Source organism: Coloeus monedula (assembly GCF_965178545.1).
Source record: "Coloeus monedula genome assembly, chromosome: 3".
Taxonomy (NCBI): Eukaryota; Metazoa; Chordata; class Aves; order Passeriformes; family Corvidae; genus Coloeus; species Coloeus monedula.
Genome location: NC_138783.1, coordinates 80,562,554 through 80,588,683, shown reverse-complemented (window position 1 = coordinate 80,588,683; position 26,130 = coordinate 80,562,554). Strand labels below are relative to the sequence as shown.

General features: G+C 42.0%; 1 protein-coding gene across 1 annotated transcript; it reads left to right on the top strand.

Annotated features, from left to right (window-relative positions):
• GGACT (gamma-glutamylamine cyclotransferase) lies at positions 1-26,130 on the top strand. The gene is made up of 2 exons (XM_082279227.1): positions 1-62; positions 24,946-26,130. The coding sequence occupies exon 2, from the start codon at positions 24,963-24,965 to the stop codon at positions 25,434-25,436; it is 474 nt and encodes a 157-aa protein (XP_082135353.1). The 5' UTR covers positions 1-62; positions 24,946-24,962; the 3' UTR covers positions 25,437-26,130.

Sequence of the window (26,130 nt, the reverse complement as noted above, 5' to 3'; positions counted from 1 at the left end):
CGGGTAGAAGGCGGAGGCCGCAGGCAGGAGCGGAGGCGCGGAGGCAGCGGCAGCGCTGGCGAGTGAGTGCCCTGGAGAGCGCCGGACAGAGCGGGGCGGGGCGGCGCGGCGCGGTCTGGTCCGCCCTCGCCACACGTGATGCCGCGGGGAAGGGCTGAGGGGATACGGAGGTGCCGGCACGGGCTCTGGGAGGGCCGGCGGCGGCCAGGGGCTCTGCTCGTGGTGCGGCACTGTGGGCAGCACCCTGCGGCCGCGGGCCGCACTCCCAAAGCCACGTGGGAGCCGGCGCGGCCCTGCCCTGCCCTGCCCTGCCCTGCCCTGCCCTGCCCTGCCCTGCTCTGCTCTGCCCTACCCTGCCCTGCCGGCGGCGGGGGAACCGGCGGGCGGCCCAGGGCTCCCGGCTGGGGCATGGTTGCCTGTGGGATAAGGGCGCAGCTCCGCCTCAGTGTGCGAGGGGCGGCCCGTCGGTGTTACAGCCGAGTGCAGGGAGAGCTGTGCCTGGCGCTGGACCGGCCAAGGGGGTGATCACCTTGCGTTCTCCAGGTGCTCAAGCACATCCTCCAAGCAGAAGTGTACATTATGATCCAAATACTCCTTCTAGTAACATACCTTTCCCCTTGTAATGGGTTAGTGACGTGTACTTGAAGAGCTAATACCTAAATTAGAGGGCAAAGAGAAAGGAAATAGCTCAGGTATCATAGATGCAGAGTTTAGCGGAAGGTGCCCCTGCCCACGGCAGGGGTTAAAAAGAGATGATTTAAGGTTACAAGATACCGTTTCGAAGCACTTATCTTTTGCCTGCATTGCTTGACCAGAATGTTTGGGGGGGCTTGTTTTTTAATCCTCCTCGGCATTTCATTTTGCTATACTTTAGTCTCCCACCTTTTCTGTATCCTTTGTCATTATAGAGTTACATAAGTCTCTTGGTTTTGGGTTAAGGTTCATTTAGTTACATCTGTGTTAATTCCAGACAATTAACTTCCTCATTTTTTGCTCCAGGAATTTTTTAATTTGCTGCTTCTGTAATTTTTGCTGTGCTTTGAAAATATCGAGGTAGCAACTTCTGTAGAGCTTAACATACAGAGGCACAACTGTAAATACCTCCATGACCAAGTCGTTTCATGTAGAACTCTGAGGAGTGGACTTGTTTTATATACTCTAGTTTAAGCAGGCAGTCAACCTGGAAAAGCAATTTCTTGGCAATTAAAGTTGTTCATTGTGTGACAAAGGCCATTAAGAGAGGCTTTAAATTTCACATCTCTGAACAAAAAATGGGCAAATTTTCATCTCAGTTCTTCTCCCTTCCTCTTGAGAAAAGCCTTAAAAACCTAGACTGTCTCTAAAGTATATTTATCTTTAGCTGGTACTCATCTCCTGCCCTCACTCCATCATAGCTGTCAAAGTCATATAAACAGTAACATGTCTTGTTACCTAAGTGTAGAATAGCTTTCTCTTGCCATGGTTAAATAAAAGCTAAACAGAACATGTCTCTTTTACTGTCTGTCCCAAAACCTGAATTTTTAAGGATGTTACATGTTAAACAAAACGAAAAATGGCCTTTCCATGCATTGCTAATGTTTTTAAATCTGCACCCGACTGCCGACAAATATTAAGTACTTGATACGTGCATCATACTTCATTTTCCTTGGGTTCTTGCAGCCTGTTTGCTCCTCACTTTCCAGATTAGCATGGTTTTCTGCCATCAGCTTAGCAAGCAAGTTTCTTTGTGCTTGTTCATGAGTTTGTTTTGAGACCATTGGAATACTGAACAGAGCTTTGCTCCATCACAGAAGAGAGTGTGTTGTGTTGTTGGTATGTGTCATGTCATGTACTCCTTATACCTTTCCTTTTCGGTGACTTTATACATGAGATTAGAGTTTTCTAGTGCTCATTTTCTCCTGTCATTCAGAGTGGAAATATTGCTTGGAGCACTTTATTTACAGCAGCATCTCCTTTCTAGCCTTTAGAAAGGCTCACCATGTCAGTTCATGCTTTCCTTGGCTGATGTTTGACATGGAAATATAGGTGCCTCTGGAGAGTAGAGGGTACAAGCCAGGCCTGGTTTGCACCAGACATCCTGCTGTCTCTGCCACCCACTGTTCTGCTGAGCACAGCCTCTTCCCTTGGAAAGTGTCATCTAGCACTGGCTTTAGCCCTGCTCTGGGCTAAAGGGAGGCTGGGCTAGGTGACCTTCAAAGGTCCCATCCAACCAACATTCCTCCAAGTCTGTCTATACATTCTCTTAACTCTTAATAGTAACCCAACCCCCTATTTTAAAGGAAGTTTCCTCTTGAAAATTACTTTTGTCTGACTGCTCATGTAACCACGGTTTTTTGCCAGTTCTGCTTCTCTTGTTCCTGTGGTTGTGCTTGTTCTTGGGGAACTTCAGGGAAATGGGGTTGTGTGACTGCCTGATCTACATTGTGACTGCACAAGTGTAGGTACAGGCACAAAGGTGTAGTCATGAGGGTGTTATGAAGTGACAGAGTAAATTCCAGGGGTACGCTGTGGCATTTGGCTTCTGCTACTAGCTCTGGTACAATTTACTCTCGAATGGATTAGCCAAATTATTTTTCTGTGTAATCGTGAACACTATTAATAGTTATTGTTGGTAGAAGAAAAAGGCACTACATTTTACTGTAGTTTTTGTCATTTCATTTTTGGAGCAATGTACTTTTCTATTCCTATTCAAGTCTTCTTATGTGTTTCTCACACTCTAAAAGTTCTTTGAGCTTGAACCTGGTCAAATAATTTCCGTAACTCTTTTGATTTAAGTAGAATTGAATGTGAAACTTGAATGACATTTTAAGTGACATGAACTGCTTAAGCAGAGAGCATGTGCTGTAACAACACATTTTCTATATGAACTGATGTTACCTTTTGTTTTCTCATCTTTCATAGATTTTTTGCAGTATTCTTACAGAAAGGGTAACTATTACATAGATAATTGAGTAAGAGACAGGGGAAATGGATGAACCCAGTCATGTCATTGAGTTAGCAAATGTAATACCCTTTCCATTCTGTCTCTCTAAAGAGGATGTTTAATACCTTTTTTCTTTAGAAATTGAACTATTCGGGCAGTAGTAAATCACTGTTCTTAACCCAAAATCTGTAGCTATCCAGAATTTTCTGCTCTTTTTCGCTCCAAAGGTTTAATTACATTTTATGGACCATGTCAGATACATCTCTCTTTTCCCCACTTCCAATTAATGTTAAAGAAGGACAGACTGTACCAGGATAATATCATGTCCTATTGATTTGCCATTACGGTGTTGCTCAAGAATGGCCTTTACATTAAGATTCTTGGCCACCGTGATTTCTTTAAGTGTGTCAGCTATTCGTTGTTAACATCTTGAGAAAACACATTCGGTATCACTGTCACTCCTGATTTCTCTGTTTTACAAGACACCTCTTTTCCTTTGGAATCACCTACATAACCACCTCTCTCTGTAGCGTTTCGACTGTAATTGCTCATGACCTTTACTAACAGCCAGAGTTAGCACTGTATTGCTGACATTCTGACAGAAGTTCTTGGTCACATAGAATGGCTTTTTCTCATCCTTTCCCTCAAGCATTGCTTTTTTACCAGTGCTCTGGATTGCTAGTAACTGAAAGGGAGATCACCCTGCCTGTGCCAGGCTTCAGCTGTATGAGAGTATCTGTATTAGAACAGTGCTGAAATGGAAAAAATACTTGCTATCAAATAATACCAGAGTAACTGCAAGTCTCTTTATCTTCTTTCTCTCCCCTCATTTTGTCTAGCCTGATGCAGCCCACAACTTTTATCACAGTAAAATTCAGGTTGGAAGAGACCTGGGGAGTCACTCATCCAACCTCCTTACTCAAAGCAGGGTCATCTGTGTGGCCAGACTGGGTTGCTCAGCATTTTATCCAATGTGTCTTGAAAACCTATAGAGATAGAGACTACACAATCCCTCTGGGCAGCTTGCTTCAATTTTTGTCTGTATCATCAGAACCCTTTTCCTTGAATCAAGTTGTGGCCTCTCTTATCTTGGTTTATAGCTATTGCTTTTTAACTCTGACATGCACTGCTGAGAAGAGCCTGGCTGTGTTTGCTGGACAACCTCCTCACAGGTATGGGAAGACTGCTATTAGGTAAATCGAAAGCCATCTCTTCTCAAGTTGAACAGGCTGTTTCCTGATCTGCTTTTAACAAGGCAAGTACTGGCTGACTCTTGGCTCCAACAGCAATCAGGGTTGTAGCTTTGCTTTTAGTGAGGAAGCAGATGCAGATAGTAATTTCTCATCACGTGTCTAGAAGTCTTGCTGTTTACTTAGTATTCCACAAGTGTCTGGAATGTTTGTTGGCATTATGTTACTTTCTGGTAAAAGTATCATGCACAATTTCAGTAGTGCTTTGGAATGTTAGTATAAAAGACTTCTCCAAAATATTTTTTTACACCTGATCTGGACTCAAATATTTTATATTTTATCTCTTGCATCTCTCCATATCTGGGCCTGTTCAGCCTCGGGAAGGGACATCTGAGAGAGGACCTCATCAATGTCTATAAGTATTGAAGGGAGGGTGCCAAAAGGACGGAGCCAGGCGCTGCTCGGTGGTGCCCGGCAGTAGGACGAGAGGCAAAAGGCAGAGACTGATGCACAGGAACTTCCACCTAAACATGAGGCAGAACTTCCTTGCTGTGAAAGTGACAGAGCACTGGAACAGATTGACCAGAGAGGCTGTGGGGTCTCCCTCACTGGGGATACCTGAAAACTACCAGGTTGCAATCCTGTAAAATGTGCCCTAGGATAACCCTCTTGAGCAGGGAGGTGAGACCTGGTAACCCACTGTGGTCCCTTCCAGCTTGACTCATTCTTGATATCCTGGGTTTCAATCTGTACCTCTGCTGCCACCTTTGCATCTCAGGGACTAAATGCTGTCTACACATCTAGTGAAATATGTCAATGAATACATTTTGCCTGCTGGTGGGCAGGCCAGTTCGTGTACAGGACTTTCAATAACTAAGGTTTTATTGTTTCTGCTGGCACACAGTACTGATAAGAATCATGAGTTTGTACCTCAGCACTGCCCCCTTCTTTCATTTACTTTATTAGATGACACACTTGGCATTTGAAATGTGAGTTTCATATGTATTTGCTGACAAGAGGTGCAGCTCACATCTCTTTGCACCAGCTGGTGAAGCCTGAGTGACTAGATTCCGAACTGTAGGAAATTAAAGCAAGGTGAATGCTACCCTCTGGCTTATCAGAGGCTATTAATAGCATTCTTTCTGAATTCTTTTAATTGAACCCAAGAGTTCGTTGTTTAATTTGCACGTTAAACTAGGCTGGGGTATGGACACTGAATTTTACCACTAAAATCAGTATGTCATTATAATTGTCTGTGGACAATTCTATCCACTGCAAGTTCTGTAAACAACTGTTTCATTCTTAGTTGGATCTCAAAGTGTGTGAATTTCTCTAGAAATCAAAGGTAACAGGTTAGATTATTTCCTATCGGGAGTCCACATTTACAGTAATGCTGAAAGCTTGAAGGAAATAGAAACAAACCAATTTTCTTCAAAACATTGCTGAGAAAAATGATCTTGGAAGTGAGACTGTAAGTAGTGAGTGAGAAATAAGGGTCTTGTTCTGGTTTACTGTTGGAGGAATGGTGTTTGCAGTGGTTTTGAATGACAGGTAGACCTAGTGATGTCCTCCTGCATAACTCTTGCCTCCCTTTTGTGATGACATTCTTTTGGCCTCTGTTTTTATGTACTTTCCTGTGCTCAAGGGATTACAAAAACTGTATGATGGCAATATGTGGAATGAGTGCTGGAACACGCACTCATTGTGGGTATTTACCCTACCCAGCTCATCTGGACTGAGAAGACATTATCAAATGATGAGGCAGCAGGTTCTTGTTAGTGTTTCAGCTTGAGGAAAAATGGGAATTCCTTCATGGGTTTTGTGAAAAGCTCATGGAAAAAGAGGAGAAATGTTAGGAGTCTAGAGACTAGAGACGGAGCTTAATAACATAAGCATCCCTAGTGACAAATTTAAGAGAAAATTGCTAGATTCAGATTTCTTTATCTTCAAGATCAGATTTAAGCTCACAATAGGACATGTTGAGAGTGAAACTCACCAGAATATGTGGGTGGAAGAACTGAAGACAACTAAAGAAAAGATTTTTAAGCAATAGCGGTTGGGTGCAGATGATCAGATGAGAGATGAAAAAAATACATACTTGCAATGATTGTCAGCTGAGATGTGATGGACTTGGATTTACTGCCAGGAATAGAAGGAGGATAATAGGTATTAGAGTTCCTTATTCCCCTCATTGCATACCTGCACAGGTGCTCAAGGGAAACTGTGGCTTGAAGAACACCTTAGGCCCAAACTTATTTCTGGCAAAATAACTCTGAAGAGGATGGGACAAGCCTACAAAGGCTAGGAAAGTGAGGGGAAAAGATTACTAGAAATTACTGTGTAGAAAACAGAATCTCTGAATGAATGTCATCTTTCAGATATGTTCGAGTGCATATCAATTGCTATTGATCATCTTTGAGGCAGTTTTTAGTGAAGCCATCAAAACTTAGATTTTCTGTAGCATGAGTAAGTAGGAGTCTGAGCTCAGTGTTCCAGAGCATTTTCACTGAGAGAGATGGAGTACAGCACATGTATGGAGTGTGGCATCATGTACTGTGAAGCAGTGCTTCGTAAGTCAGGTGCTGTTTGTGAGGTGTGGAGATCATGCTTGCTAAGTATTAGGCTGGGATGTGGGCATAGGAAAATAAATTAAATTTAGATGAGATTGCACTGAGCCTGCACTATATTACTAAAAGGTATAAATAACTGAGAAGCTATATGAATGGAGAGGAATGTTTTAACACAGTTTATGAAGTGGAGCCCCAGGCTTGATTTTGCCTTAGCTGAAAATTACATAGGGAATAAATCCCAGCAGGATGCTTACCATGCACATACACATTTCACACATCAAACCACTAACCTGCTCCAAGGCTGCAGTCCTTTCTGTGATGTAGTTCAAATATACCTTCTATGAAGACTTTCAGAATATGAATCCAGCCACAGGCCAAATCTTACTGAAGCTTTCTAAAGCTCATTTCAAACATGGTAAGTAACACAAAGTTACATACTTAGGAACTGTCTGGTTGCGGAGAGTGCCCAAAGGGAAGGTGATATGAAGGGCTCAGAAAGAAGAATCTCTGCCTTCTGTGGAGTCTGTAGATAGAAACAGTTCTCTTAACTATTATCTCTAGCAGGGGTCAAATTCAAGAGAGAGTGAGCATAAAAGAAAATCAACATTTAAGAGATTTAAATTATATTACAGGTTAATGATGTATTTGTTTTGATTAAACTGTCCTAAGGCAGTGGGCCTTATTTTGTGATTTGGGTTCCAGGCATAATAAATGTCTCAATAATGTGAATATGTATGTGCTAATGGGAACCTTCAGAAGACCTGCTTAACAGAAACAAAACATCTTTGAGAAGACAAGCGGGTGAGCAGAGAAAGAAAAGGATTTAATAGTGGTTTTTTCATCTTTCTAGTATGAGGCTCCTTACTGCAATATACTGATGGGCTGGTTATTCCTCTCCCTTCTCTTCTTGTTTATATTTACCTTTATTTATCTTGTCAAAATATCAAGAAATTTAGGTCAAAATATATCTGGATCCATCTGTTCATCTAGTCTGTTCTTTTTACTGCTAGTAGTTATTATATCTTTTAATTAAGTATGCTTAGTGACAGTTTACTATATTAATAGAGGGCATCAAGTATCTTTAATTTTATACAGGATGAACTTAAAATTTTGCCTCCTAATTTCTGTATAGCAAAACAATGATTTAATGTCTTTAATTTGTCAGACTGTAGTCTGTATGTTTTATCTGTAACTTCTGCTTCAGTATTGGTTTAGGTGGAAACTCAAATCAGGCTCTGTATTCTAGCCGTCTTTAGCAGAGGTTTATTATTATTGCAGTCTTATTGTGAACACAGGAAGTGTTTCTTCATTGACATGATGATCCATTTCAGTTTTGAGTTTTGTTAACTGTAGTTATTCTTTTGATATAATAACTTTGTGTTCTCAATCTTACAACAGAGTGAGAAAATTATTAAGTCCACAACTGACCTTCCAGTTCTAGGTTTGTCTTAACATTTTGATTGGTTTTGGGGTGCTTTTTTGGAGAGATTTTGAGATTGACCGTCAGTGTTGTTGCAACCAGATTTTAAGCAGGGTCTGGAGAGTGGTGCAGCAGACACCAGACCTGGTAGGTGGGATACTAGAAGGAAGGAACAGATGATACTGCCTTTAGGATAATTTGTCTTTCATGACCCTGCTGCCACATCAGGTAATTTGGTTTGACATTAGATGGGTCAAAACTTAATCTATTGGGCTAATTTTTGAGATAATACATGGGATGGATTATTTGTTTGACATCTGCCCCACCCCTCTGTGGTTCTCTATGCCAGCTCATAAACCATCAGCACAACTACATTATCAGCTGGATTTTTACTTTAGGTAGTAGTGATGCTTTGGGAGTTTAATTAGGGAAAAGTGTTAGGATATATTTTCAGTGTAAGTGGAGCAGTCACTCTTTAAGATTGATGATTTTTATCTCTTAATGGGAATAAACTCCCCAGTGGTCATCTACTTTTGTGATCTGTAAACACTCTGCAGTATTAACAGCACCACACAACTTTACTGTTTACTTAGACAGCTCTGCTTGGATCCCAACTCTTGTTTCTGTGTTGTGGGCAAAGCTGCTGCAGGTGCAACTTCTGTAGCATCTAAGCTACCACAATACTATCACTTAGCTATCTAAGAAACATGTACTATCTAACATTGTTCTTTTTGTTAAAACCTGTGACACTGCTGTGGATTATGCTCATATGCATGTGCAGCAATTTACCTGTGAATCGCACATGCAGTGGGTGAACAAATGTGTGTGTAAGATTGTTTACTGTATGTCTAGAAAAAAAGCAGTGTATCTTACCTACAGTTGCCACATCAGCAGCTTAGAGGAAAACTACACGAGGGTATAGATTTTTAATGGCTGCATATCAAAGTGATGTATCTCACCAGCATGCTGTCAATAGAACAAATAAAACCTATATGCCTATAAGCAAAATATAATTTATATTTTTAAAATCTTTATTAAATAGTTATTTTAGAATTACTTGGGATTAAAAGGTCTCATATCTGTGATCTTAAAACAGGTTTTGAGAAGAAAAATAGACACAACCAGGAGAAGGGTTATTTTGTAGATTCAGATTTATAGTGGCCTTTATGTACAGTATGTAAACCAGGATGGCTGTCTTGGAAGCCTGAAGGGCACAAGTGTGCATAGCTTTCAGCCTGGGGACCAGAAGTTTCAGAGTGGGAATGGTACCAGTGAGCTTTGCACCTGATCTTGAGGCCATGGTGTCAGAGGCTTTGGTTGTTCTTGCACTTTGCCTTCTTTCGGTGCTTTTATCAGGCAAAGATGTACGGCTGGGCTGGCACTGCTCCACATTTGAGCCAGTCATACCCCTGCCTGTGCCAGACCCAGCCAAAGCCAGCTGCAGGACTAACAACAGTCTTTGACCTGTCTGAGTTCAAGAAGCATTTGGGCAAAGCTCTCAGGCACATGGTGTGATTCTTGGGGCATCCTGTGCAGGGCCAGGAGTTGGATTCAAGGATCCTGATCAGCCCCTTCCAACTCAGCATATTCTATGATTCTGTGATCTCTGAGGAAGTAGAAAACTTAGATTCATGCCCTCTGTCCAGAGTGCTCTAACCCATGTCCCATTTGGTCTTGCTTGGCCTTTTGAAGCTAGATCACAGTGCAGAAAGCGATGCAAGATTCATGGGATCAGAAAGTGCTCAGTGTAGCACCTCAGGATTGTATCTCTGTGTGTGTTTGGGAAGCACTACATGGAGTAAGAATAGGTGGGAATCCAACATTTCATTTGCTTTTCAGGGTTATTACTATTTGGGAAAATAAATCTAAAAATTCAAATAAGTGCATAATGTACCATCTATAAAGACGCAGGGAGTGGGATCTAGACTAGAAACCTCTCCTTAAGGTAGTGGGAATTTAATGACCAGACTTCAGAATCAGTCTCTTGCAGTCTCCATGAGTCCAGTGTTCCTTTCCATGCGTAGCATATGAATCAAACTGCCTTTTATGTTTACTTTTAAAGGAGAGCTGAGAGATTGTCCCATCTAGTTCCTTGGCAAAAGGCAAGTTTGGCAGCAGCAGTGTTATTTCTGATAGATGTTTGCTGTCTTGCTGCTGAGGATAGACAGCAAAGGATTCCTAACCTTCCTAGATACCTACGCTCTTCCTAGGCACCCAGCTTATCGGGAGTTGGATAGTCTTTCTAATGGCCATCTTTGGAATTTGAGCTTACTGGATCTTCTGTCAAAGTAGATGTGGAAGAAGCTTACAGCCTTTTTCTCTTCCAGTATGCTTTCATATTCTTAAAGGCAGGACCCTGTTTTCTCTAAAAGAAGTGATCACAGTGCAGGCTCTTCATTTTTGTTGTTTTCTTCTATAGATTCTGGCTTCCTGACTTGTGATTGCTCTCTCTGCAGCTGATCACAGTTCTTTACATGCAGTGCTCAAAGCTGGGCATACTACTCAATTTCTGGCTGGATTAGAGCAGGATATTTTTTCCAGCCCTACCAAATTGTTGACTCATGCTGAGTTCATGATCATTGTAACTGTCAAATTTCTTTCTGCAGAAATGCTGTTACACTGATCTCTCCCCAGATTTTGTTTATGCAGTTGATTATTCCTGGCTTAATCTTAGAACTGTGTTCTGGCCTTACCTGAACAGCTGCTGCAGAGCAGCAATTGTGCAGGGGCTCGTCACTGCCACATTAGCCTTGAGCACAGCCCTGGGAGTCAGGGTGTTACCTGCATCTTTCACATCGTTCAGCATTTTCATTACTGGTGCTTCGGTGCTGCTGGAACGAACATAACAAACTCTGAGCATATGCCCAGTTTGAGATGAACCTCTGATAAATATTAACTAGTCTTTCCAACAGTTTGGGGTTGGTTGGGGTTTTTTTTGTCTAAATACCAACAGTTCTTGTTAAGTCATGTTTTTCTAGCTTTTGGGAATATCGTGAGTGATATCAGTGTCAAAAGTTCAAAATCCATGCCAAGGTCAAGACTAAGTACCTAGTATGGATCAAGACAGATGATTTCTTTTCAGTGCCTGCACATCTTACAAGGGATAGAGATGGGAAACTGCCTCTGTGCGCATTCTAAATATTAGTTTTATTACTAAAAGGTCTTCTTTCTTCTATAGGAACTGACTTTGGAAATAGTGGGTATCTCCATCCAAGTGGTGTCCCCTAGGTCTGCCTGGGCACTCTTTTGCTCGTCAGCTTCACCCTCTCACTGAGGAGGTGGAGGACACATCAGGCCACTCTGCTGAGCAGCTCCAGATAAACCTTTGTGACCTGTGTATCACTTTACCAGTTGTCCTTCTTACATGCTGCTGTGCATGTAAGCTCATTCTGAATCAGTGACCACTGAATACATGTATCTTTTGGGAGAAAAGGGTCCTCTAAAACTTTTTTTATTTTTTTATTTTTTCCCTTTCTAAAAGGGATAAGGGGCTAGGGAGTCCTAAATAATTGACACCTTGTTTTACAGAAAACTACTGGTGTTTGATTTGGGGTTTGGTCTTGGGTTTTTTTTGTTGTTTTGGGGGGATTTTGTTCTGAAATGCTGAAGAGAACAAGTGGTGGTGTTATAATAAAACCTGCATGTAAAACCTGTCTAACTCGGTTAACCCACCAGACTTAAGCTGCCTCTTTTAAAAATTACTAATTTATGTTAACATCTGTTTAAATCAAGCATTTTTCTTAATGACTTGCATCCCTTTTCTCAGGCTAAAGATTTTTTCCTGTTTTCCGTGATTATTTTATTCTTTATATGGGTTGATGTTATTTGATACCATTATTCAAGGTTGTATTGCTTGCCTATCTTCCTTTTAGGGGATTTGGAAGTCTGTTATCAAAAAGGTGAACCCACAGATCAGTTTAGAGGTAGTAAATGCCTTGCAGGCACAAAGGAATCTCCTCCAAACATTGTCTATGGATCCTAGATAGGCACTCACCTGAAAATAATTCCTGTATCAGGGTTAGCCTTTCTGTTCTACCTTTAAAATCCACAGTGACTGCACTAAAACCTGCAAACTTGTACCTATGGAAGTGCTTCTATCTTAACTGAAAAACTATTGAAAGACAATACGACTTTTTGAAAGTCTGCTGCAGGAAATACATGCATAATTAGTGGAAGGGAAGTGTCAGTCTGAGTATGTTTTTACAAAATTAATTATAAATATCTTGATTACATCTTCCTTTGTTTTTGTTACAAAATTTTCTGCCAAAATAGAGACTCTTAAACCTTTTGATTCTGAAATACTGCATTTGCATGTTATAATACAGTATTTTCTCTCTTTCTTGTATCACAAGCTTAGGACTTTTTTTTCCCGAGAGTTCAGGATTCTTTCACTTATTTATTTGAAATGCTATATTAAAAGAAAAACATAACACAAATCTTACACCAGTTAATCTAACTGCCAGCCATAACTCCATTTGGGCTTTGGAAAAAGCATCAAAAGCTGAGAAAGTTTTCATTCTCTTATGCCCATTATCTAAAGATTAGAGCAAATAAATGCATGTACTTTCTCATTAAAAAAAATACAGGGTCACCAGTTATGACTCTTTTCATTTTCCTTTAATTTGTCAATTTTTTATCGGCTCTATTTTGCTGATAGACGGGAAAGAACTGAAATTAATTAAATCTTCTTTGATATTTAACTTTTTATTTAGTGTCTTGGGAATCCAAGGAGCTCCAAGCAATAATCAATCAAAATTTCTCCCCTCTGTCTATTCTCAGTGGAACTGTAATAATAACCAATTAATACAGCCCTAGACTGGACAGAAGGGTGGTGATTAGCCCCTACAAAATTGATTTCAATTAGCAGAATTCTGGTGTAGCAGAAACCACCATTTAAAGCCTTTTTGCAAAAAAAGGTTTAGGATTTAGCTTGCTCGAAATACTGAAATACAGCAAAATTTTCACTTCATTCAGGCCTTTTTTGACCTTGTCTAAGGGATGAAGGCTTTTAGACACATTGAGCCTCATTTTTAAAATGACCTGCCATGGTCAGTTAACTGATAATGTATCAATTAACTTAAAAAGTATTGTGTGTGCATTGCTGGCCATAATTTTCTGTGGTTCCACTTCCTTTGAAGTATTGCTGCCCTAAAATCAAAGCACACACGCACACCACTGCAGAGTGTTTCAGAAATATACGGTGTTATTCTGGTGACACCAGGTGTTGAAAGTAAAAAATGTAATGCGTTATGTATTCAGAAGCATGCCTTTACTAATTGATAGTTACTGTGGGGTAAATGGTAGCTAGTGAGGGTTTGTAATTTGACAATAATTTATCTATTTTGAAAGAAATGTTCATGTACTGAAAGTCAGAAGTTATTTGATCATTACCTGTCGTTTTAAGTCATATCAAAAAGACAAAATTAAATCGTCGTATGGTTTCTCTTCTTTCTGTGTGTTAAGTAATATACTGTTTCTTGATTTACATCTGGCTCTCTAATTATATTATTTAATTTTTCCTCAGTTAATTAGCATCACTAAGTGAGTGTTTGCTTAAGGAATGCAAAAGTGAAATTAACTGAGATTTCCAGATGTCCCTAGATACTGTCAAGTCTGGGAGAAATGCTGTTCAGAATAATATTATTCCTGTGTGTGGGCATTGGGAGTTGCCCGAGTCGGCAGTACTGCACAGTGTTTGGGTGGGGAGAGTGGTGTTGGGAGGGCAGTGATTGATTTGTTCAAGAGCTAAAATGTAACTTTCTGTGGCCAAGTTGGACTAAGAAGTTATTTAATAATGTTTTGTGCATTTTCAGTATTGTGTGAAAAATGCTTATGCTTAATATTTTTCAGGTAGCATTATTTTAACTCCAAAAATATGGTTAATCTGTAAAATCGTCCCTTCTTATTTCAGCTTTCACTGTCAAATGCATTTGGTGTGAGGGTGTACCAGTGTTCATCCAGAACTACTTCTTGAAACTCCCAGGCTGTATTTGCTATAATCCAAGACCTTTCAGTGGAAGCAGACTGTTTTTAAAGGGTGGTGCCGATGGTATTTACTGGAGGCTGTTCTCTTTAGTTGTGGCTTAAAAATAAATTTTAAGTGGTGCTTGTAAATTTATTTTAGTAGGAGCAAAGTTGCTGACAGGAAGAGCAGTTGTATCAGCTTGTGCTGAGATGTGTGTGTTGAAAATGTCTGCTGATCCGAGTACAAGAGGAAACTTTTCACTTAGAAGGATAGAGAAGTCTTGGGACTTGCTGTTCCTGTCCTACTTAACCTGTTCACTCACACTGAAATTTGAAAAAGAAAAGCTTGAGGAAGCGAATTGGAGGATACTCTATGTACTACTAGATACTTGGGACCTGTTTGGAAAGGTGGGATCCCAATAAAATAGCAGCAGGTGTGAATTGTTTTCTTATTTCCACAGCATACCCTGAGAAAGCAGGAATATAGTGAACCATTGTCGTTTCTGCGTCATGTCCCACGGCATGGACAGGGGACAATGGCACTTTCCCTTTCCATGCTGAGATCTGTGCATCCCCTTTGGTCTGCTCTGTTGACAGCTAATGTAGCCAGTTTAGCCATCCTCTTTTCTCAGAGTTTTGGCCCATATTTGGGGTGTGCAAGGAGGCTGTTGTGGGGACATACTAAAGCTAGTCGGAGGATATGCTAATTTATAATTGAGGCTTAATCACCTTTGCTTGGGACCTGCTCCAGTCCTAAACTGGCTTCATCTTAAGATGTAGCTTGAGGAGTTCAGAACATTTTATATTGTAATATTGCCTAATTCATGCCGCTGTTCTCAGCACAAAGTCTAGATTGATGGATAGGTGTAGTTGGACACTCTCCTAGATATTTCAATGCCTTAAGGTATGTGAGTTTCCTCTGATGTGCATACAAAGTAACTTGGAAGACTTATGTCTCCAGAATGCTGATTTTTATTTTAAAAAATGTTTAAGAGTTCTTTTCAGCTGCCTATATGCTGTCATGATGCAGAAATGTATCACAGATGGAAACCACCTGGTTTGTAGAAGTAAAATCCTTCCCAAAAGCCATTAGAGTGTGTCCAGAGAAGGGTGACCAGGGTGGTGAAAGGCCTCAAGGGCAAGACTTACAAGGAGTGGCTGAGGTCACTTGGCTTGTTCAGCTTGGAGAAGAGGAGGCTGAGGGGGGACCTTATCACAGCCAACAGCTTCCTCAAGGGGGGCAGTGGAAGGCAGGTGCTGATCTCCTCTCTGGTGACCAGAGATAGGATACGAGGAAATGGGATGAAGCAGGAGAAGTTCAGATTGGACATTAGAAAAAGGTTCTTCACTGAGAGGATGACTGGTCACTGGAACAGGCTCCCCAGGGAAGTGGTCATGGCACCAAGCCTGTCAGAGATCAAGGAGAGCCTGAGCAACAATGCTTGTCACATGGGTTAGCTTTAGGCAGTCCTGTGAGGAGCAGTGTGTTGGATTTCATGGTTCTTCTGAGTCCATTCCAACTTGAGAGATTCTGATTCTTTTATTGCCTTCAAATGATGAGTCCCCAGAAGCTTGTGTTTGTGGTCCCCGAACATATGTTCTTACACTATTATTAAAAGCCATCTTAGTTCAATTACACAGTTCTTAGGCCATCTCATATGGGTGTAGCATGAACTGATGCTCTTCTGGATACATCACACACAGATGTGGTAGGCACACAGCTACTTGCTGTAGTAAGACTACTAAGAAATAACACTGATTCCTGAGGAATATGACTGGTAAATTTTGTCTGTGCTTATTACTTCTTATTTTAATATAGTCCGTTCTAATCTTCCCTTAACTTACTCCTTGTTCATAGACAGTTCTTCCATGTGACTTGGTCTGGAGCTATTTTCACTGCTTATTAAATAATGGACTCCGTGTCCACTGCATTATCCTTGTCAGAGGTTGTTTAATGACACTGGCCTGGCTTTTTTGCATTCAGAACCACATTGCATATTACTCCCCTTCTCATTTACTTCCAATACTTAATTCTGTTCTTCTTTCTTTATCAAGTTACTAACAGAAATTCTTTCTCAAAGGTCACTGAAGAGAGGCTGCATGTATAAAGCTATTTTCATTTATGTAAATATTTTATTTGTAAATAATTGACTCATATAACTTAAGAGGAATATTATGTAATGTCTTCCTCTTACAGCCTTACCCCTGCTATAAGATGCCCTTCATTAAAGCTTCCTTCTAGGCATTCTGGACACTGGCAAGGAGACCTTGAATTAGCGTACATTCTACATGTCATCATAAAACCAAAATAGCTTTTATCTGCAATTGCAAATGTATATGTAGAGATAGGGAATTATTTCCATCAGTAATTCTTGTGAGACTCTTGGGGCTCCAGGAGATGATTTAAGGGCTCGTGTAACCTTTTCAGTAAATACAGACTTTACAGACCTGTGTTAAATTTTGCATTAGACTACAGAACCTGTTTCTGCATCAGAGACCAAACCACTCTTCACCGAAATGTAAACATTTAATTCCACACATCCCTTATAGGACACATACAAGTTGGAGATTTCTTGTCTTCCTATCTTGGACTCTACGAGGCAGGAGGATATTTGAGAGTTTGGTCAGTACGTTTTCTGGATTTGAAAGTAATTACTCCAGTGCCTCACTAAGTGCAATTTCAGGCTTTTTTGGATGTCCTCAGAATATGTATTTGTTACTTTTGTGTAGAAGATAGGAGGCCAGTAAATGTATTTACTTTGGGATAAGGATGCATTCTCTGTTGCTGAAAAAGGATGTGATCTGTGTTTCAGACTTCATTGCAGGAATTTGCAAGTCATTCTTAGCAAAAATCAAGACCAGGACAGTTGAAATAACTCATTAACTCTCTTTTCATGATGATCTGTGACTTACTTGTTCTGCAGTAAACTTGTTACTAATTTCTAAAGAGAAGTGATATGCCTCAGTGGGATTGAAGTTAATTATATACATCTGTTCATGGTTCTTTGTAGTTTTGATTTGATGTCCTATTTTAGTTTGTATTTTCTTGCCTTTTCTTATATTAGAAAATGGTGGAAGAGATACATTGCTGAGATATGGATTGAGTTTTTATTTCTGACTTGTATTAAGCTGAAATTCGCTTTAAAAATCTTTTTTTAAAATAAAACTACCCACATAGCTTATCAGTGTAACATTTGCATATACATTTAATCAGTAAGACAAATAACTGTAGTGAATTAGAATAGAATTACAAAACCACTTAGTTCGGAAAAAGACCTTTAAGATTGAGTCCAGCTATTAACCCAGCACTGCCAACTCCATCGCTAAACCATATCCCTGAGCACACATCTGCATGTCTTTTAAATACCTCCAGGGATGGTGGCTCCTCCAGTTGAGTGACCAGTCAGCTGGTCACTGTGGACACCTCCAGTGACCCTCCAGCCTGTTGAGCTGATTTATTTTGTTACCAGTATGTCCCATGTTGGGTATTATGCTTTTCCACAAATTTGATTCATAGACTGAAAGGATGGTATAAGCCTTCCTTCTTAAAAGAAAAAAACAAAGCACTCCACTTTTGCTTCTATGCACCTTTAGTAACCTCAGCTGTGGTCCTCTAAATGTGAAGGAGGGCCTCTCCTCCTTCCATTGCTTCCTAGTGGCATATATAGAAATAAAAAAGCACTACTGTTAGTGTAACTGCTGTGTGTATAGATATGCTTTATTGTCCACTACTCCTTCTAGAGAACCTCAAAAAATTTGTAAGATCCTGCTTCAGAGCAAATGTTCTTGGCAATTACCCCACACTATCCATACCCTTTCTGGTGGAATATTTAAAATTGTGTTTGCATTTAGATCTGGTGGCTCCTCCAGTACAGCTGGTTTTAACCTTCCTCTCTTCTTTTCTGTTGGCCACTAACACTTCACAAGCAAAGCATGGCTCTGTGTAGAAAATCTTTGTGCGCATGTATATGTGGATGCAGCAAATGCCTGTGAATTACCTTTCTTGAACCCTTTAAAGCAGCCCATAGTTTCCCAGGGAATCATGAGTTGAAAAAAAATCGTCTGTTGAGTTTTTCTCATGTTTCATTTCTGCCACATTGGTCAAAGGTTTATTTTTTAGGAGCTAGTCCATGCTGGAGTAGGTAGTGATTTCTGGAGGAAAAATACTGCAGTGTAATGTGACACTGTTCCCAGATTTATACCTGGATTTTTCTATTTGGCTCATTTAGCAGAGTGCATTTTGTTCCCTGAACATCTGTGCTCTCATTTGGTTTTTAACAAGGTTTGAGGAGCATCATGTTGCAGTGACCTCTCCACATGGTGCTGCAGGGCTCTGGCACCTTGACTCATCCCAGGGAGACATCCTGCTACTGCCTATAGAGCCGCTGGCTGGAGCAGCCTCCACTATTCCGTCAGGATGTCCAGCTGCTGGCCCTCCCAGCCAGCCACACAGTGAGGCCCAAGAGGCACCACTGGGTCTCGCCTGGGCAGAGCTCATCCCGCCTGCAGCCCCTGCCGTGGCATGTCCACGGAGCAGGAGCAAAGGCATAAGATGGCTTCCTGAGCCACAGGCCCCTGCCAGTTGGGAGGATGCTGTTGCTCAACAGTGGGGCTTTATAAATATCTCCCAGGCTCGGTCGCACTCCCAAGGGACGGTGCTGTGCCTTGACCTGGGCACCTCTCCCCTTCTCACAGAGGATCATTGTGCAGCTGTTCCCTCATTTCCTTTGTGGAAAGGCACCTCACGATCCCACACAAGACCCCATCTTTTCTCTCTTCCCGTTCTCTCTCTCACCATCCTTTCAGTGTAGAAAAACACATTCCCATGCTTAGGTACTCAAAGTGTTTGCCGTGTTCCACAGGCCGGGATGATCTTCTCGGTCCAAAACAGCGAACTGACCGCTCCGGGTATTGGCATGTAAATTAATGTGCTGACCTCGCAGGGAACCCATCCAAGCTGCAGGCTCTGTCCCGAGTTTCAGGATGTCGGTGGTTTGAAACTCGGCTCTGTTCTGCATCTCAATGATGGAAACCACTTCAAATTCACCGTGGCATAGCAGAGCTGCCCTATCAAAAGTTGTTTTTCTACTTTTTTCCTGTAACAGCAATCTGGCATTTAAAGCTTATGCTCCATTCTTGCGGGTTGTTTTTTTTCCTCCCTTTTGTGTAGATACAACAGTGTAAGCATCTATGCTAGAAGTGCAAAGATGAGATATTTTTGTATATATAATTTAAATTCATTGTCTTGTACTTAAAACTGCATCATAAGGACCCACCATGCTTGAGTGGGATTTTGAGAAGCCATCTAGTCTCTTGCCTTTCTCTAAGGCAAGAATAACTGTAGCATCCATGATAGTTCGAACAAATTCTCAAGAGTTCCAGTTTTCAAGGCTTCCACACTGTTTATTGATTTTCAGTAAACACTTCACACCTCAGTTGGCACTCAAGACTAAGATACTTGAGGTATTGCTGTGTTCTTCTGATACATCAGTGTGTTACTCAGTAACACTCAAAAAGGCATGGGGAGAATGGAGTGTGAACAAAGGAGACATGGTTTCTATCCCTGTATAAATTCATGGTTTATCTATTCTCAAATATTTCAGTTCTGGTTTCCCTATGTCGGAAAACCATAGGAGAACCAGTAAAGACTGCTTTTTGGTTTGTTAAATGTATGTGGACTTGTCAGCCATCAAGAGAGTAAGCACTGGAAAAGTATCTGGCCACACTGAGCAAGTGCACAGAGCCCCCTGACTCAGGAAGATGAAGCAAGCAGGCATCAGGGAAAGACCCCACAGTAATCTGGCCTCATGCACATGTGTGCAGTCACAGCCTGAGGCTGCCTTCCCTGCTGCTGCCATTGCTGACACAAAAACAGGCGTGAGAGCTCACAGGAAGAAAGGGCCTTTACACAGCACAGTGCTCATCACTTTGACTTGGGGAGGGTCTGGACCCAAGTCTGGAAATGCAGCGTTGCCTTGCCCTGTTCTTGCGCTCTGATGCTGAGCTCAGATAGGGGGCACCGGGCCCTCAAGCTTTTTTGGGGTCATTTGTTATGGTTGTTCTTACACCTGTCTGTTCTTATGCCTAGATCTAACTTAACAGTTAGAAAGTTGTTCCTATCCATGTTAATGATTCTGTGCAAAAAATTTTGGCTGGCTTTGTGTTCATGTATGCAGAGACTCAACTGTCTCTTCTTAAAACCTTTACCCATATTTGTGAGTGATTATGCCCCATCTCATCAGCTCGTATTTAAGCTCCTGCTGGTTCATTCTTGGCCCAAGTAAGACAGTCCTGGACTCAGTGCTCTGCCCTGAGCTCTTTCTGAATAATTTTGTAGTCCACAGGTTTCTGAATCGAGGTCCCAAGACTTTAGTAAAACTCGTACAACATGATTTAATATTAGGACAAAACAGTCAATACTTACTAATATAATATTCTCTTGAGGTGATAGCTTTCCCTTCCTTCCCCTCAACTCAGTTTGTCCACATCCGCTGACCTTCTGTTTCCTTCACCCGCCTTTTCTTGTCCTGATGCACTGGCAGTCCCCTCCTGTCTCTGCACTCTCTAGAAATTTAGCCTGTTCATCAGTCTAATGTTGTCTCCAGTGTGTTCCTGCATTCCATCCCCAGCATCTTTTTGCATGTGGTGGTTTTATCTGTTTGTCACTTTGAGACCTTCTAACAGTCACTTTGGGAATTAAACTCTCTGAAAGTACTAAAAATTAATCTAATTAATACAGTTGAAAGTGATTTGGAATGCTTTCAAACAGACAAAAGGCAAATGTTTGCTGTGATGACAAAGGGGTACAAGGCACGTGAGCCATGCTGATTGATGCCTGTCCAAAGGAAGGGCATCCTCACTCCACCTCCTGGCAGATACTCCAGTTTAAGCGCCAGGAGTATTTGTTGGTTTGGGGATGTGAACCATCCAAGGAAGAAATGAAAAGAATCTGCAGAGGACATTAAGTGGAGTTTCGGGTAGTGCCCAGTAGCATCCAGCATGGCCCTGGTTACTCCAATACTCTTGTTTGTTTTCACAAACCAGCACCTCACGGTTTCGGGGCGGGTGACCGCTGCGAGGAGACTGTAACCTCTTGATTTCAAAGGAGCCATCGTTTCGCTGGTGCCTCTGTGGTTAATGTAAGAAAGGTGTCTTGCCATAAACTTTTTCCGAGGTATTCAGCAAGGTTGGGAAGGGGTCGGCCCAGGCAGGAAGCCCTTGTCTGTGCTATAAAGAAAATAGCTAGCAACAAAATGAAAGCATCAAAGGACCAACAGGATGCGGTCCCAGGAGTCCTCTCTGGCATGTTAGTCCTTCTTGAAAGTTAGCATTGAGTGAAGAGTGACCTTAAAACTCCCTTCATTCAAACAGACTGGGCTCAAGTTTAAAGTTCAAGGCATTTTGTTTTTTCACCTGTTTCCTACAGTTTTTAAGAAACTTCTGAAGAATTAATGTGTAACTATATCTGGTCACAGAGCCAATGCAGAGAATTTTTCTCAAGGGAAAATAATGTTACTGTATGGAGTAAGAGAAATGGATACTTTCTGAGTTAGGTTTTATTTTGTTGAAACTTTTTTTCCCAAACCCACTTCAACCATGATTGCAAACAGCCCTGGAGCCAGCATAATGCATGGCTCCAGGGCCGTGCTTTATTTTTGAAAGAAGCTGGTAGGGTCCTGTAATTGTCTGAGTTGTGCTGAAAAAAAGGTGGTTTTTGCCAAAGCTGCTGCTGCCACTTGGGAAGCAAGGTCTTGTTTTGGGCACAACCTGGGGGCAAAGAGCCTGGTTGCAGCTCCATCTGCGAGTGCACTGTGAGTGAGCCAGCAACTGGCCCCATGGCTGCCCACCCCTCTCTCACCGTGCTGAAGCTGTTGGGAGAGGGAAAACCAAAGCCCTGAGCCTGGTGGGTGAGGGTGGATGTGGATACAGTGCTGCCGCCCTACCAGCGCTGATGCCAAGTGGCAACCCAGGCTCCTGGCTCACACTGGTTGTGAGCCACTTTTCACCCTATCTGTGTGATCCTGAAGTTGTTCCTCTATTTTCTGATCTTTGAATCTTGCCTGATGAAGCAACTAGTAACTGATCCCACAAGTGACTTGGCAGGTCATCTTTCATAACTAAAAGAAATAGTTTGCAGAGATGACATACAAATTTTACTTATGCTTCCCCATGCCATTAAATTTTAATGACTCTGGTATAAATATTTCATCAAAGTACTTTCTGAATGGGTTTGTTTTGTCCTGGCAGCTAATACTCAGTATAAGTCTGGGCAGGTTTTGTTTGGTTTTTGGTGAGTTTTCTTTTCCTCTCAGGTGGTTTAGTGAAGGTAAGAAGTGTCAAACTGGATTAAGTGAGAAAAGGCAACTTCTTGTTGGTGATTCAGCAAGGGGGTGCCATCGATAACTCTTTTCAGCTGCGTAGTGGAAGCCTGTGAAATGACCCTCAAATACAATTCTGCTCTGTGCTCTCCTGCCACAAGGTGGCTAAAACTGTTTTAAAAGCCCAGGATTTGCAAGTGCTTTAAGTGATGCTAATACATCTACAGCTTTTCTGCAGCGCAACACACGGCACACTAGAGACCATTATTGCACAGGAAATTGTGTATGTCTTATTTATACAGAGCAGAGATCAGAAAATGTTATTATCAAGTTTATTTCAATCCCTCCTCGGCTGGAGGGCTGCGCTTGGCTTTGTTGTTGGGGTTTTTTTTAATAGAAGAAGTCATTGTGCCCAGCCCATCCAGGGTGAGCGACAGGACTGCTGTGGGGCACAGCAGTGCCGAAGGGAGCTCAGTGTCCACCTGCCCGTGAGCCACAGCTCACAAGGACATCAGCCTCACATTCCACGCAGACTGTGGCTGAAACTTCAGCTTCCCACTCCATCTCCATTTGTACTGCATGCTGAATCCATCTACTCAAAGGCTAAATCAGAAACACTTGTCCAAACCTGGGTTAGCAAGTTCCTTTGGTGCTGTTGAATTCTGTGGACCCTGCACTGGGATGACGGGTGCCTTTCTTTAAATAGGTGGTGTTTCCCAACAGCCAGCTGCTGTGCCATCACAGGGAAGTTGTTTTCACCAATTTCAGGAAATGGTGACAGTCTTCTCTGCAAACTTTTTGGAAGCTTATCTCCAGCTGTACAGTAGGGACAGGGCTTTTGTTTAATGGAAATGAAGCGTATCTTTTTCTTACAGATGGACCACTCACTATAGAGTGTTTTATGTGCATTTTAGGTTTCCCTTTTTATTTTTTAACTTATTAACTCTGACAAGTAACCTCTTGGTTGTGAACAATTTAATTCGCGATTCATTTTTCTGATTCAAAGTGAACATGAGTGCCCTAATCCCCTAATGGGAATTAATTGCATGTTTCAATGCTTAACTCTGATCCTTTCTCAATCCCCACTGGGACAAGTTTCTTCCTGAAGGATCTGTGTTTGTTATTCAAAACACAATCTGAAAGGTAATGATTTTTCTTATAAAAGAGATTCAGGCCGACTTGAATATTAATGCTCTTTTTATTGTGAGGGAATGAGTTGCATCCAAGAAAAAAACCTCGTTTATGTCATGATGGATAAATTACTCTGAAGTATATCTGATAAAATACAGGGGAAAAATCAGTGTGTTCTTACTCCCTTAAGTAAAAGCAGTTTGCCAGTAAATAAAGGCACACACTTGTTTTTGCTTGGAAAGCTGTATTTTGATATAGAGAAAAACTGTTTACTTCACCAAAGGGGAAATTGCTTGGCTACTGAGGATTTTTAAATGACACTACTCTTGGCCAGCAACACACCCTTTTGGATAACTGACCTGACCTAATAGTTTACTAAAATAAAGAGTAAATTGCAGAAAATAGATTAAATTTCTACCTCCAGTCTGTTTTTAAAGATTTCTCAAACTTGAAATACATTATTTAATGACACTCTTTCCAAGAGGAGCTGCATGGGCTCCTCTGATGTTGGGTGTAGGGCCCAGCCAGATGACTGTGGATGAGGCAGGCTCTGCACAGTCAGTGACCACAGGTAAAATGTGGGAAAACATCACAGTGCAAGAACTGCTTCTACCCTACAGAAATGATGGGGTATAAACAGGGCACAGTGTGAAAACATAGTGCAGGAACCATGAAGGTCCCTTCCCCCCCGTTATGTTTCAGTAAAGCCAGTCTTTTATCCCATTTAAACCAATTTTGAGTGTTTCATGCTCACAGGTAAAACAAATGGTTGTTCAAGGTCTGTTTTCAAGAGGGGGCTTGCACATGTGCAGAGCAGCTACTTGAGGTGGTGCAGCACTTTGGGGTGTCTGTCTGGGGAAAAGAGGAGGAACACGGCGTTACCTGGTCTCTCTGCCAGCAGCCCCAGCTTTCAGTTTCTCTCCCCGGCCCCACAGCTTGCTGTTCAGCATTTGTCTGTCACACAGCAAGCGGGACCTTGGCGCTGGCGTTACTGCAAATCCATCAGCATGTCCATGAGATGACTCAACACCAGGGTACACTTGCTTTTGGGGCACCACTGAGCACACATTTTGCTGCAGCACAGCTCCCATAATGGTGAGAAAGAAAAATTCTTTAAGAAAGATTCAGAGTTTTTCCTGAGGGTCAGGGATGTGTTGGCTGATGTTGGGGATTCCATGAAGACCGTAATTTGGTTACAGCAAAGAACTGCAAAAGGCTGACTTTCTCCTGGTGTCTGTTTTTCACTGATGCAGTTTTTGTCTGAAAAGTTTGAAGATACTTGAATTGAGTATGATACTTAAATGTGGTGTAGGACTACAAGACCACTTTTGCATGTGCCCAAACAGCCTTTTGTGTAGGAGGTGCCTTTGCAGGGCTGTGGTTCTCCAGGGCACTGGCCACATGGGTAACATACCTCTTTGTCTTTCAGCTGCTTTTGGAAGTACGATGGCCCGTGTCTTTGTCTACGGCACACTCAAGAAGGGCCAGCCCAACTACAAGCACATGATCAACACGGCCAAAGGGCTAGCGAAATTCCAAGGAAGGGGCCGCACGGTGGAGAAGTACCCGCTGGTGATTGCAGGGAAATACAATATTCCTTACATGCTGAACATCCCGGGGACGGGTCACCACGTTGCTGGGGAGATTTACTCCGTCGATGAGCAGATGCTGCAGTTCCTGGATGAGTTCGAAGGCTGCCCAGACATGTACCAGCGCACCCTGATGAGAATCCAAGTGGTGGAGTGGGAAGGGAAGGGCGGCACAGGCGAGCCGCGGGCAGCGGCCGACGGCGTCCTGGAGTGCTTCGTGTACAGCACGGCCACGTACCCGCCCGAGTGGGTTGGGCTCCCCTACCATGACAGTTACGACTCCTCAGGGAAGCACGGCCTCTCCTACGTCCTACGGGAAAGCCGGGAATAGAAACGGGGGGTGACGCAGCCTGGCCGAAGACGTAGTGCTAAGCAGGTGTTGCTCGGTAACCTTTCCAGGAAAGCTGTAATATCTTTCTATTAAAATGCAGGATCTCTTGTAACCTCCCCAACCCAGGAGCCTTGGCGCTAGCGTTGAAGTCCTGTAGGCCCAGAGCTGCAGACTCCTCCCCAGGCAGTGTCCTCCTGGCTCCCCCTACCTGCTGCAAGTAACTGGGTTTGCACCAGGTGTAAAGTAACTGCATGTGCACATCGGGTCTGGGGTCTAATTATTCCCTTAACTTCCCCCTTTGCCTTGGTGCATAATGGAGGTCAGTGAAAGGCAGAGGAACAGATTAGTTTGTTTTCCCTGAACTGACAAATTTTCTTGCACTAATATCTGAAACTGATTTAAATGTCTGCAAAATAAAGCACAACTCATACTGAATATTGACTTGTAATGGTGTTTAGTAGGCTACTGCATGTAAACAGGGAAAGCTGATCATATAGATAACTTGGTGCTTCTAGACAAATAGGAAATTGCTGGAGAAAATGTGAAGAGTATTCTTACTCTGCATTGCAATGGGTGTTTTTCTGAACTGGAAAGGTGTATTTTTAAACAATGTTTAGTTTTACAAGGCACTGCCAAGAAATATTGAGAGAATTAGGAGTTACATTTAAAATTGTATTTTTAATTTAACATTCTA

What these genes read in the sequence shown, in the direction of transcription:
- GGACT (XM_082279227.1), top strand. Translation starts at nt 24,963, where the DNA reads ATGGCCCGTGTCTTTGTCTACGGCACACTCAAGAAGGGCCAGCCCAAC.